At 36.2% G+C, this 14,763-nt stretch overlaps 1 protein-coding gene across 6 annotated transcripts in view; it reads right to left on the bottom strand.

The window, feature by feature from the left end:
* Positions 1 to 14,763, bottom strand: part of PDE8A (phosphodiesterase 8A) — a 263,475-nt gene that overhangs the window by 76,353 nt on the left and 172,359 nt on the right. For 5 of the 6 annotated variants that reach the window (XM_074233948.1, XM_074233950.1, XM_074233947.1 and 2 more), the window contains 3 exons: positions 14,119 to 14,175; positions 12,078 to 12,132; positions 6,129 to 6,217 (listed from right to left, as the gene is read on the bottom strand). In XM_074233948.1, the coding sequence (XP_074090049.1) occupies positions 6,129 to 6,217; positions 12,078 to 12,132; positions 14,119 to 14,175 (201 nt within the window). The remainder of the gene's footprint in view (positions 1 to 6,128; positions 6,218 to 12,077; positions 12,133 to 14,118; positions 14,176 to 14,763) is intronic. The other variant, XM_074233949.1, reaches the window with a different exon arrangement.

The following is a 14,763-nucleotide window of genomic DNA, read 5'->3' as shown; positions in this document are numbered from 1 at the left end:
CTACCTTTGTAGGTGGATAGAAAAGGAGTTGTAGAATATAATGCTTTGAATAGCACTAAAAAGCCCTGATAACTAAAAACATCCCTTTCTACTTCCCACAACCCTCACTCTGTTGTTGTTGTTGAGTCATTTCAGTTACATCTGATCATTGGGACCTCAGGTGGGATTTTCTTGGTAAAGATCCTAGAATGGTTTGTTATTTTCTTCTCCAGCTCATTTTACATATGGGGAAACTGAGGCCAAGATAGTTAAGTGATTTGCCTAAGGTCACACAACAAGGAAGAGTCTGAGACCAGATTTGAACTCAAAAAGATTGATCTTCCCGATTCCAAGCTCTATCCACCTGGTGGCCCTAAAAATAAATTGTAGATTTGTAGAAATTTTCTACAATTTCTTCTTTAAGAATCCTAGGTCCATTGCACTGGGACTTTATTTAGCACTGTTATTTAGTTTGGGTTTTTTTTTAGGATTTTTCAAGACAAATGAGGTTAAGTGGCTTGCCCAACGCCACACAGCTAGGTAATTATTAAGTGTCTGAGGTCAGATTTGAACTCAGGTATTCCTGACTCCAGGGCTGGTGCTCTATCCACTGCACCACCTAGCCACCCCAGCACTGTTATTAGAAGAGGTCATTGCATTAGCCAGAATAATTAACTCTGTGACTTTGTTATTTAACCTCTCTGGGCCTTAGCTTCTTCATCTGTAAAAGGAAGGGATTGCACAAGATACTCAATTCTACCATAAGTTCTTATGGGATCTTAATGGATAGAATTATAGATTCTATGGGTAGTTAAGTGGTGCAGTGGATAGAACTCTGTCTTTGGAATCAGGAGGACTGGAGTTCAACTCCAGCTTCAGTCACTTGCCACTTACTAGCTGTGTGATCTTGAGCAAGTCACTTAACCCTGATTGCCTCATATCCAGGGTCATCTCCAGTCATCCTGATTCTTATCTGGCCACTGGACCCAGACGGCTCCAGAGAAGAAAGTGAGATTGGTGACTTAGGACAGCACCCCCTCACTGAAATCCAATTCATGTGCTTGTCATGTCATCACCTCCCTGATGTCATAGTCTTCTTTGAGAATGAAGGCCATCATCACCATAGATTCTAGATAATAATTTAAAACTTAAGACAGAAATAAGAAATAGTTATTTTTTTTCCTGATAAAGGCAAGCCTCCACTAGGAATATTGTAGAAGAAATTTATGAATTTGGTACAAGGTTAAAGGGGAGGCTCTTTCAAGTCCCTTCCAATCTTAGCATTCTAATGATTCTATACTTTCTGAAATTTTTATTTAAAATGCTTTCTATCTAATATTTTAGGGAAAATAGAGCATGGAAAACTTCTTGTCCTTGCCAAATTTGGTATTCTCTGTCTTTTTTTTTCTGCTCAGTTCCTATTGATCCCTCATGGATCTTCTTTCTCTTTTAGGTTTTCATGATCTGACTCCTAATGCCCGTCTGAATATTTTTCCTCAGTTTCTCTTTTCTTTTTAAGCTCAGTATCCATATTATATGCCCTAAATGTGATAGATGTTCCCCTAAGAGTCTATCCTGAGTCCTTTCCTTTTCCCTCTGTATTCTCTCTTGATAACCTCATCAGACGCCATGGATTTAACTATCATCTCTGTGCAGATGACTCCCACAGCAGAGTTTTAGCACAGTTTTAAATATGTTTAATATATGTTAAATAGATTTTAATAGGTTTAAAAATTTCTAATTGCACTAAGATTTTGGGAACACGCTGTATATCTAACCCCACTCACTCCCCTGAGATTCAGTCTTATATCACAATTGCCTATTGGATATTTCAAACTAGATGTCCCAGATGCACCTTAAACTTAGCCTTATCTAAATCTGAATTCATATTTCTCCCTAAACACTACTACCCTCCCCTTTTTCTCACCACTTTCAGTCATATTTCTAATCATTTGCCAAATCTGGCCATTTCTTCTTTTGTAGCTTCTTTCATATCTATTCCCCTCTCTCCAAATAACACTGCTATCATCTTGGTTCAGGGACTCTTTACTTTCATTTTTGATCACAGCAGCTTCCTCATTTATCTCCCTGCCTCTAATTTCTCATCATTCTAATTGAACTAATGCACTATTCACAAAGTAAGGATCCATAAATCCTGATTTGACCATGTGATTCCTCTATTGAACCAATTCCAGTGACTTTCTAAAGCGTCTAGGATATTTAGTTTTGAAAGTCCTAACCTGGCCCCAAACTATCATTTCAACCATATTTGCCATTATTGCTACTCCTGCAACTCTGGAATCCAGGCAAATTGGCCTTCCCTCTCTGTTCCTTACACACTACACTACATCTGACTTTGCAATTGCCTATTCCACCTTGCCTGCAAAGCATTCCCTCCTTACTGCTTTATAGTATTCCTCTCTTTCCTAAGAGACAGATCAGGCACTTGACTAGTCTAAACTCCCCAACTGCTGGTGTCCTTCCTCCTAAACTATTTGCATTTAACAATTTCATATATATTAGTATTTATTAACTTTCTATATGTTTTTAGATACTTGCTATCTTCCTCCAATAGTATGTAAGTTTCTTGAGAGTAGAAATTGTTTCATTTATTTTTTGCTTGTAACCCCAATATATAATAGCACACAGTAAGTACTTAATAAATATTTATGCATTGCTTAATTATGGAGAGAGTTAACCAACCTAGGCCTTAGCTTCCTCATTTCTAAAATGATAAAGTTGAGCTAGACCTTCTTTCCGCCTCTAACAGTGTACATGATGAGGTTTTGAGTTTATGTTCCACTCACATAGAATTATTCCATGTTTTAATAAAGGCATGATCACAAGGCATTTTTTACTTTCTCCAAAATGCAGTCTAATGTGTTCATTTTTGATTCTTTAACAATTAAAAAGATTCCATGGATTTTACTGAACTTGAGTTTGGTGACAGAAAAGCAAAAGAAATGGCAGTCCCAGTTACTCTTCAGAATGGCCTTCTCTTGGGAGTGGTGTCAAGGAGGATAGCTAGGTGGTATAGTGAATAAAGCACTAGCTTTGTAGTTAGGAGGATGGGAGTTCAAATCCAGCCTCAGACACTTGCCACTTACTCACTGTATGATCTTGGGCAAGTCACTTAACCCTGACTGCCTCACATCCAGGGCCATCTCCAGTTTTTCAGCTACATATCTGACCATTGGACCCAGATGACTCTGGAGGAAGAAGTGAGGCTGGTAACTTAGCACAGTATCCCCTCACTCAAATCCAATTCATGTGCTTGTCATGACATCACCTTTCTGATATCATGGTCCTCTTTGAGAATGATGGATAAACATAATTATGAAGAAGTGCTCAACAAATCTTGTTAGATCAGAGCCAGGACTAGTGATTGTTCTAGTCCTCACTTGTTCATCATTCTGTGTGACATGAAATCATCAGTGACTAGAATCTTTCAGCTTCATTTTGTGTGTTATCTCCCCCGATTGTAGGATAAATTCCCATTTGTTTACTTAGCATTGTGCCTGGAATATTTGTTCTTGTTCAAGCTTTTCAGTCATGTCTGAAAATACGATATTGAAATGGTTTGCCATTTCCTTCTCATATTCATTTTAAAGACAGGGAAACTGAGGTAAACAGGGCTAAATGATTTATCTGGGGTCATGTAGCTAGTAAATATTTGAGGCTGGATTTGAATCCTCCTGATTCCCAGCCCAGTGTTCTATCCACTGTGCAATCTGGCTGGCTGCCCATCTGCAACATAGTAGATGCTCATTATGTTTATTGACCACACTTGCAACACTGGTTGTGATAAAATAATGGTGGCCTTGAAATATCTCTCCAACACTGACTGAAGAGTTCTCTGACAAAAATAGATCAGACACTTGTATGTGCCTCACAAAATATCTTTGCTTCTATCACTGGAAAAGTAGATGGAGATACCCTATACATACATAAATACACATATATGTATATAAAAACATTTTTTTTGTTTTTGCAAGGCAAAGGGGTTAAGCCCAAGGTCACACAGATAATTATTAACACTTCTGAGGTCATATAACTCAGGTCCTCTTGACTTCAGGGCCAGTGCTCTATCCATTGCACCACCTAACCGCTCCAACACCCAAAATTTTTAATGATTGAAACATGACAGACTACCTTGGAATGTTTAATGAGATTGTGAAGGCAGAAATATATAGAAGTGGTTTCTTGCTATTTTCTTAGCTAATGAGAATGCAACTAGGACACTGGCCCCAGAGTGAGGAAGACCCGAGTTCAAATCCAGCCTCAGACACATACTTGCTATGTGATCCTGGGTAGATCATTTGACCTGTTCACCTCAGTTTCCTCAACTGTAAAACTGGTTACAAGATTGTTGTGAGGATCAAATATAAAAAGGACCTAATATAGGACCTGACTCATGGCAGGCACCATTTAAATGCTTATTCCTTTGTCTTCCCCTTCAAGGAGACAGTGAGGCTTTGTCAATCATGTCACACTGGTAGGTGTTCAATTAGTCTCAATCCTAGTAGCCCAATTCCTATCTAGTTTTTGCAGTGACAACTGAGGACACAGGTTCTGGATTGTTTTTCCAGGAGCATTAATGGGTTTCCTGAGCCATCTACTCTCCACTGACTGGTTCCTGCTGCCATGCCCTGATGAGTGACTGTCTGGGGCTCACAGGACAGCCCATGGCCAGGAAACAGAGTTTCCTCCTTGTGGTGTGAAATGGATAGTAGGGTGATAGAAATGGTGATCGTGCCCTGGAGTATCATGCTCTGATCAATGCTGCTCAATGTCGCAGCTTCACATTTTGACATGCCTAAGGAATAATTTCATCAAGAAGCTTGGGTCTATAGGACCAAAACTGATTTAGAGGGCTGATTTTTTTGCCTTTAAGTCAAATATAAAACTTCTACTATAAATTTAAGTGTTTCCTAAAAAATGTAACAGCATTGGTTAGAGGTAGAAGAGTATAGGGGAAATAATTTTGGTTTTCAGGGGACCTGGATTTTAATTCTATCTCTTCTACTTCCTATCTGTGTGACTTTGAGAAAATAACTTGAATTCCACTGAATCTCAGTTTCCATATTTGTAAAATGAGGAGGTTGAATTCCATGATCTCCATATTAATTTCTAACTCCAATCTATATTACTATATGTATCCCATCAATGGCCTGATTGGATCCACCTGGAAAGGAGAAACTTTGCCTGATAGGTTATGTCTAAGGCCCTTTTCTGCCTAGCTACCAGACATGGGGTGCTTATATAAGAGAACTGAATTAACTCTATGAAGTACATCCCTAAGTTTATTTAACTGACTTCTGTGGATGGTTGCTTGAGTACTGGGCTAGAAATCAGAAAGACTCATCTTCCTGAGTTCAAACGTGGCCTCAGACACTTACTAGCTGACTGACCTTGGGCAAGTCATTTAACCCTGTATGCCTCAGTTTCTTCATCTATAAAATGAATTGGAGAAGGAAATAGCAAAATAACCTAGTATCTTTGCCAAAGAAAATTCAAATGGGGTCACAAAGATAGTCAGATACAAGTGAAACAACTGAACAACAACCACTACTGATTTTAAATACCCAATTGTCCCAAATAACCAATCATCTAAACCATTGGTGAAAGAAATGCTGAATTGAAAGGAATATAGAAGGGATACTGAATATTGAGTTGAGACCTGGATTCAACTCTTCACAGTAGCAGTAACAAATTGTGTGAGTCTGGCCAGTTGCTAAGTTTAAATTTGCTAATCTGTAAAATAGACCTAATAACTCTTTCCCTACCTACATCCCTGCAAGGAAAGTGCTTTGTAAAATTAAAGCACATGGGAATTGGGCTATTATTATTGCTTTCTTAAATAGAAATGGGTCCATGACCAATCTCAGGCTGCTGCAGGTTGCCAGTGAACCATTTATAGTTATTCTTTAAGTATGACACTATGATCTCTTAGATAACCACCTAATGGTTATTTTGGCCAGACTTTCCAGTAAGAATGCCCTGACTCTTCTATATAAGAAGGAAAAGCTGGCAGATGGCCAGGCATTTATTACTCTCCAGTTCCACAAATATTAAGTCAATTATAGGCACAAAGTCACCCTCACTGTATCATTCTACCCTGACGTGCTTATTCAAAGTGACAGAATTACCTTAGTTTAAGTTGTGATCGCACCTCACCAAATTCCAGCTGAATTAGTTCATTGTAACAGGCCATGATATTAAAGTTCTCTATGTATCTCTGCAAACAGAAAGGCAGGAATCACTGACTTTAATTCATTTCCATAAATAATTACATTATCTTAACCAAGAGGAATTAATTCTTGCATATAAATTTCTTTGGATAAGGCTACAGGTTAGAAAATTCATTAAAAAAAGCTTCCAGAAAAAATCTTCAAGTGTGTTTCATTATTATTCAGCAAAAATGTGGAGAAAACATTTTTTTTTTTTAAATCAAAAGGCTAAGCCTTAAATGTTTTAAAAAGAAAATAATTCTAAGTCTGAAATTATTTGGAGACCTTATCACTATATTCATGGTCAAATAAGTCATGTTCTGTTTATGTTGCTGCAAAAGAACGAATCTTCGTCGGGAAAAAAAAACTTCACAATTAATTATTTAAGCTCTTGTTTACATTTTATTGCCAAGGTTATTCTTTATTGAAAGATAATACTTTGCCATTCCTAAAAATTTAAAAAAACTATCAACATCATGCCAACAAGTAAGTTACAATGTGCTTGAATTTCCATGCATTTTTGCATTTCACAATATATAGACTCTAGCTCAGTTCAAAAATCCATAAACAATGCTTATAGGTCTCATTTAAACAGTCTACTTGTTATTTTTCATGGAAGGAAAATAAATCTCATTTCCTTGCTTAGGGAGGTTAACTTGCTTTTAGTCATAACATTTCTTGGGCACAAATATTTTAGGAAGACCAAAACAATTCACAAAGTTTCCAGTCAACTCTTAACCCTTGAAAAATGTTCATTAAACCATGTTTCACAACATCATCTTAGAAGCTACTGCATTTTTTATAGCCACTCTTTTTATCCCATCCAGAGCATTTCATTAATTAAGAATGTAAAAGCATCCAAGGTGACTTTATTAAACTTTGTCTTTTATGTATACTTTTGGTTTGGTCACCTTGATTGAATGGACAGGCAACTCACGGGTCCAACTCTATTCTGGAGTCAGTGTGACCTGGATTCAAACCTAACCTCAGGCACTAACTGGCAAGTGGTAACCCTGGGCAAGTCACTTAATCTATGTTTGTCTCAGTTTTCTCATCTGTAAAACGGAGTTAGTAATAGTATCAAACTTCTAGTGTTGTGAGGATCAAATGAGATATTTTGAAGAAGAATTTTGAAAACCTTAAAAACATGTGCCAGTTATTACTACTGCTATTACTACTCTTCTTCCTCCTTCTTTTCTGACCCTTAGATCCACTATGTCTTGGTGCAGTAGACCATTTGCTCTGTCTTTACTTCTCAAGGTCCTTTGAACCCTGTCACCTGCCCCGGTTCTCTCTTTGCCAAAACTCAAGTACCAGTTGGCCTTTCTATCTGCCATGAACGGAACCCTCTTTTGTATGCTGTCTCTTTGAGGTGGAGTATGAACTCCTTGAGAGCAGATACTGTTTCTTCTATTTGTATTCTCATGATTTAACACTTTCCACAACTCAACATTAATCAGTACTTTTTTCCATCTCATTCCATGTTCACCTCTACTTCCCATAAGGCACTTATTTAAATGCCATTCTCTTTACCCCCAAAGTCATAAAAAAATTCCAATTTGAAATCAGTCAGCAGTAAATAGCATAGGTTAACTGTGCTTTTAAATTAATTAAAAAGAATATAGATAGCTATAGCAATTACAAGAGCAGAAAAAGTCACCAGTTGCCAAAACAAAGATGATCTGCAGATAGTGAGCTGCTTCTGTACATTCACTGACTCCCATGATAATCAATACTGACTGTAAGACCAACTTCATCTCATATGGTTGAGGAATCCATTGAGTTTTCTGGACATCTCTTGAGCTCAATCAACCAGAATACAAAAGCAAAGCTGGCTGGCCATATATTAACAGGAGAGACCTTTGTGCTTCAGGTAAGAAGATGGCTATGCATATCTACCAGACAGAGGTCAGATAATGGACAAAAGGAAGCTCAACTGGGAAAAGCAATAGTTTGCTCCTTCCTTGCTGAAATGGGCTGTCTCCATCCATTCTGTATGCCATCTGCCCAGGTTTGGTCCCAGGGAGGGAATTTAAGAAAAAAAAGAAAAAGAATTTGTGTTTTATGAACAAAGATATGGTCACTTGTATAAACTATTTGCTTCCTCATCAAGTGATGCCACGAAGCATGATGCATGTGCTCACATGCACACATATATACACAATAAGAAATGGTTCTAAATAGTTTTATCATGAAAAGATATAGTCCCCCCTTCTGTGTTTTTTTTCCCGTGCCTTGGTTCCTAAGTGATGATATTTCTGCCTTATATTCTCATAGCAACAAAGTGGTTATCCTTTGCATTAGCTGTTTCCCATTCCTAGAGTACCCTCCCACAGCTTCGGGGCAATGACAGATTCAATTCCTAGAGTTGGCTGTTAAATTATCAGTGTGAGCTTTTATACCTCAGAAATCAGTAAACCACTACGGATCAGGGCTTGATGTATGTTTTTTTTAGGTTTTTTCAGGGCAAATGGGATTAAGTGGCTTGCCCAAGGCCACATAGCTAGGTAATTATTAAGTGTCTTAGGTCAGATTTGAACTCAGGTACTCCTGACTCCAGGACCGGTGCTCTATCCACTGAGCCACCTAGCTGCCCCTTGATGTATGGTTTTATAGATTGTGTAGTCTTGAGAAGATAATGGAGAAAATGCTAATAATGCATGTATAAGTGTATAAGTATAAGTACTTTTCAGAGAATCAGGTTGTTAAACATTTAACATCACATTCCTGTTTGATTTCCTTTCTTTGCAAGCTCCCCTCCCCTAGGAAATCTTTTCTGATCTTGCCCTAACCCTAACTACTAGTGTTATCTCCTCAAAAACAATTGCCTTATATTGATTTTGCATTTTTTGTATAGTTTTGCACATGTACATCTCTCCCCTAATAAATTCCTCAAGGGTAGGAATTATATTGTTTTTGTATCACCAGAACCTAGAACAATTTCTGACATGTACCATGTCATAAACTGATGGGATGTTTTCTTGAAGAGTAGGTTGGATCTGAAATAAAGTCTTCTATTCAAATTCCACCTCTGACACATACTCATAAACTAGTTGTGTGAATATGGACAAAGTTATTTAATCTCTCTGAGTTGCAGTATCTTCATCATGATGGGATGAAGCCTATCTGTAGTGTCTTCCTCACAGGGGTTGCTCAAAGGAGATGATCAAAGTTAAGAACTTTGCCAAGTTTACAACACTATATAAATAATAATTTTTGTTGCTATTACAGAACATTATAAAGACTGATAACATGACTGAAAAGTGTCTTGTGCTGTTTGATTGGGGGACTTTAGCTCAGACATGCATAGAAAAGAGGTCCTGGCAAAAAGCTCCCTAAAATAGGTGAGCCTAGATGGCTGGGGAATAGGTTGCTCTAAAGGGTTCACTGGTCAACAAAAGCTATTCAGAGCAAAGACATCATGCAAGGGTGGGCTCTAGATCGTCACTCTGGAACTCTCTTCTATGTATTTCTAGTTGTTTTGGTGGACCTCTTGGATAATACACTTTAAGAAATATAGCTAGTTATTAACCACAGGTAACCCAGACCATCCAGCATATCAGGAACCTTTGAAAAAATTCTTATAAAGATAGTGAAATTAAAATTAACTCAAATGACCTTAGCTAAGCAGAATAAGCCTAGAGAGAAAAATAAAATATTTTCCCCAAACTTCACATAGGTAGAAAGTAGAAATTTCAAAAGGCCATGAGAAATGATGGATATTTACAAAATAAAATTGGCTTGGAAATATAAACCAGAAGCAGTTGTTTTGAAGAAAACTGGGACAGTCAGGAAGCATTTATCAAAGCTAGGGTTCTTAACCTTTTTTGCATCATGACAAAATGAGATGATAATAATATAAAGTTCTTTACAAATAATAAGGCATCATATACATACTAACTATTATTAGCTAGCATGGATCCCTTTAGTTTGCTGAACCCTCTTCAGAATCATATTTTTAACTACATAAAATAAAATGCTTAGGATTGTAATGGGAACCAATTATGTTGAAATAATTATACAAATATTTTAAAATCTCTTAATATTAAGATTTTTTTAAAACACAAGTTCTCAGATTCCAGGTTTAAAACACCTAAACTGAACTGGTGATAAAAATGTAGAGCTCAAATTTTCTCTGTACATCCTATAGTCAAATATTTTTATACCCCATCCCCTACAGTCCCCATCCTCAACCCCCACCAGGATTAAATCTACAGAGGTAGAAATCAATGAGGCCTCAATGTTTGCAAACTTCTGAGTTAAGCAGATATTTATCTTTGAGTAAATCCAACTCAAAACTCCATTACACAGATTTATTGTACTTGCTAGAGCCTGGTGAGCTGTAGATTGGAGATTCCCACCCTTGCACACCAGACTTGATGGTCCATGACTAAAATACATAAAGTCCCATTAAATGACTTCTGAAGACTTTAACTCAGATTTTGTTTGTCTCTGGAGTACACAGGCTAACTGGAACTTCTGGCTTATAATATTTAGTGACTGATGCTTGAGGGTACCAATTGGGAAAGGGCCAGGAACCTTAACTATGAGTATGTTATTAAATTGGATTGGTTTTAAGTACTATATTCATAGAAGTAATAAGTACAATAGAGTGCTCTACACTATAATTTTAAAGTATCCCATTAAAGAATTTTATCATACTCAGATACATTTACAATTATCACTTTGAAGGAACTAAAGAAGGAAAATATTAACCATTTGCTAAAGCATAATTTAAGTCCCGATAAGGATCAGGATTATTTCTAAAGTCATTTTCATTCAATAGCCTTTATTGTCCATTTAATCCATTAAAACAATTTCTCAGATATAAACAGAAACAGTAGTAGTAATGGTGTGGTGGTGGTGGTGGCAGTGTTAAAGTTGGCAAAGCACTTCACATATGATTTTTCATTTGGGTCTCATAATAACCCAGTGAGGTGAGTGCTATTATTAATCCCATTCTACAGATGAACCTGAGACTGAGGGTGGTAAGTGCTTTACCCAGGTCACAAAGCTAAGTAAGTACCTGAAACAGGATTTGAACTCAGATCTTCCTATCAGTCTCCAATTCTAGCTCTCTACTGACTTAATAAGTCTAAACTCTCAATAATCAGAGACATGAAAATAAAATCAACTTTAAGGTGCCACACACACCAAATTTGTAAAACTAATGAAAGAGTACAATTTTATGATGTTGGAGAAATAAACAATCATTTGAAGGAGCCACACCTTGGTTTAATCTGTATGAAAACTTTGAGGCAATATGCAGTCAGTGACATTAAATAGATCCTACCTTTTGATCAAATAATCCCATAACCATTACTCTGATCTAAGGATTTCTCTTTAAAGACTTATCTGATCTGTACAAATTTATTTGTGGTGGCTTTTATTTCTAAGAGGTTAAAAAATGAAAACAACTTCTAACTTTAACATTTGGAGTATTTTCTGGACAAATTAAGAAAGAACAATGTTATGAAGAAATGTATAGATTTCTATGACATGATGCAAAATGAAGGAAGCCAAATTAGAAAAAACAGCCGCTACCTGACTATAACTGTTTTTAAAACTGTCAACATAGCTTTGTAGGTCCAAAAAACAAAGAGACTGTAAAGAGACCCAGAGCAAATAAGTTGTCATCACTATTATTTTCTTAAAGTTTATACATTTTTCTTTAAAAAGACTACAAACATATTTTGCTCTATGCGCCTTCTCTATTTAGGATTCTGTTCTTTATTTTGTTCACTTGATTCTTTATATTTGTTAACAATGTTAGTGAGTTTATAATAAAAATTATTTATGCAAAAGATAGATACCCTAAGGCAATTTTTTTCACACAATAACCTCATGGACAAAGATGCCTTTACGTACCCTTGTAAAACCAGCAGCAATGAGGGGCATAATAGATGTTTCTTCACGTTCCCCCCTTTAAAAGAAAATGACAAAAGTAAGATACTAGTATTAGTTACCTTTCATATCTACTTATAACTTTAATGTTACCATTTCTAATTAACATAGAGTGGTTTCTAGAGGAATTAGAATCAAATAAGATCATCCTAATTCTCAATTTGTATTTTAAAGCCTAAATTTTTTTTTTTTGGAGGGCTTATTCTCTCCCAACATTTTTTTTAGAACACAATACTGCTCCAAAATGTGAAAATTATATTAGCTAATCAGCTTTGTGATAAACATTCTATAAATATTCTAACTTGAGTTCTCTCTCTTTGCTTTTCTATTCACTGAAATTTTAAAAAAAATTTCTTTAGCTAAAAAACCAGCATCTTTAAAGGTAAAGAAGCTATTTAATATTTACTGAAACATTTCCTCATCACATATTTTTCTTTTGAACTTATTCTCATGTTTTTTTTGATGGAAGAACATGATTACTTTTTCCTATCTATTTATCAATTTGCATGTGTCAATCAGACTGGAAGCTCCTAAATTTGTTTTTTTTTTTTTAACATTCCTCCTAGATGTAGTTGTTTGCCTTCCTGAAGAAGACTGTGACATCAGAGAGGTTTTACCATGACATACTAGTGAACTAAATTAAACTAAGGGGATGGAGGAAGGTTTGGAAAGTCACCAGACCCACTTTCTCCTCTGGAGCCATATGAGACCAATGACCAGTTATGGATCAGGAAGACTGAAGATGACCTTGAATGCAATGGGAGACCTTAACCTTTTAAAGCTGAGGTCTTTCCTAGGTCTCTAGGACAAAGTTGGTTGGGCATGAATGTTGATTAATAAGTTTTTGTTGATTCAGTTTGCTTTCCAATTAAGGAAGCTCACAATGATCTTAGATTCTCTTAAAAATGACAGCTCCAGTAAGAGGAAGCCAAGTTTGGCAAATGAGGGGAAGAAAGAAAGAACAGCTAGAAGGGGTCCAGATATATCACTGAAGGCTAAACAAACACTTAACAAAGTTGACATCTCTTTCACTTGCACATTTTTCTAGAAAGTGCAGAAGACAGTCGAGTTCAGTACAAAAATATTCCAAAACTTAAGATGCATGACTGTCTGAAAGGAAAAGAGGTCTTTAATCTTAAAATGTTTATTCCCTTATTTAGATCATTTTTCCCTTTTCTGTACCACTTGGAAACATTAAAGTTGTTTAAGAATACACTTTTGGATAATAATCTGATGAGGTTCTGATCTGGCAACCAAACACCAGTTTTTTTTTAAACTTTGGAAAACATTTTAAGTATCAGATACACATACACACACACACACACAGAGACTCTACTCCTCTCTCTCTCTCTCTCTCTCTCTCTCTCTCTCTCTCTCTCTCTCTCTCCCCCCAAGGCCATGCTGATCTGAAATTCATCTCTTTCCCTAATTCACTCAGAAACAAACAACAAGACCAAAATCACATTTCCACAAAACCTGCAATCCTGAAACATGGCTATGAAACTGTTTCAGTCAATGATCCAGAGAAGAATTGCTACTAAAAATAACATCAGCTTTGTACTACCCCCTGAGCAGGAAGAGTTAGGCTTTAGTAGCTAAAGAACAGATAGGATTTCACTACAACTGTAAACACAAGGTCCCACCCCAAGGCAAGCCAGCAAGTGTCCCAAGGTGATAGACATGCCTCTTCCTCTCTTGCTGCTCACAGACAGCTACAGTCATTTAAGGAGCCAATTTTCTCCAGGCTTGCCTATTTTGGAGGCAAGAAGCAGTTAGGACTTAATCTTTAGAGTCTAGAAATTGATCTGAGGTTTAATCCACAGAGTTAAATGGAGCTGAAAATACTGCTAAAACCTCCAATGAACAGAAAAAAACAAGGAAGGAATACGACGTCAGAGGGAAAGCTTGTCACACAGCCCAGCATTCTAACACTGTTCGAAGTGCTTACATTTTTATATGAACAAACATTCCATTCCATTTGATTCTTGACAGAAAAAAAAATTACCTTCGTACTACACCAAGAATAACCGTGTTTTCTGAGTTTTTAGTTGATCTGATAGACCTTAAATAAAAATCAAAAATACTTCAAAATCAACTCTAAAATACCTGTAAAAAAACAAAAACAAAAACAAAAACTAATACATTTGAACTTATCACTGTAAAAGAAAGGAAGAGAGTCCAGTTTTGGAGGAAGAAAGGCAAAAGAACTTCAAATAGTGTTGATGGGTGTAAAATGAGTATCAAAGAGAGATAAAAACAAGAAATTAATAGCAAAATAAATAGCAAAGACAGAAAACAATGCAATTAGTTAACTAGCACATAGAGATAACATAGGGAGATAAATAGAAGACAAAATAGGGAAATAGTGGTAATATATATAATAGAGATAACAAGGAAATAGAGAAATAAATAATATAGAATAGGGAAATAGTGGAGAGAAATTTTAAAAACAAGTGAAATAAAGATCAAAGGAAAATAGAGATAAAAGCAGTGACATAAAATAGTGAAATAAAATCCTTAATTATGTTTTAAAATCTCTAAAATAATTTTTTTTTCCTCTTTGGCCTAGACATTTGAATTCATCAGTGTAGGGAATTCCCTCTACCAATGAAGAACAGTAATTTATCTATAACTTAATACTCTTTGTTGC

This window comes from Macrotis lagotis, chromosome 4, assembly GCF_037893015.1.
Source record: "Macrotis lagotis isolate mMagLag1 chromosome 4, bilby.v1.9.chrom.fasta, whole genome shotgun sequence".
Classification (NCBI taxonomy): Eukaryota; Metazoa; Chordata; class Mammalia; order Peramelemorphia; family Peramelidae; genus Macrotis; species Macrotis lagotis.
This window is presented reverse-complemented; position numbering and strand designations above follow the sequence as displayed.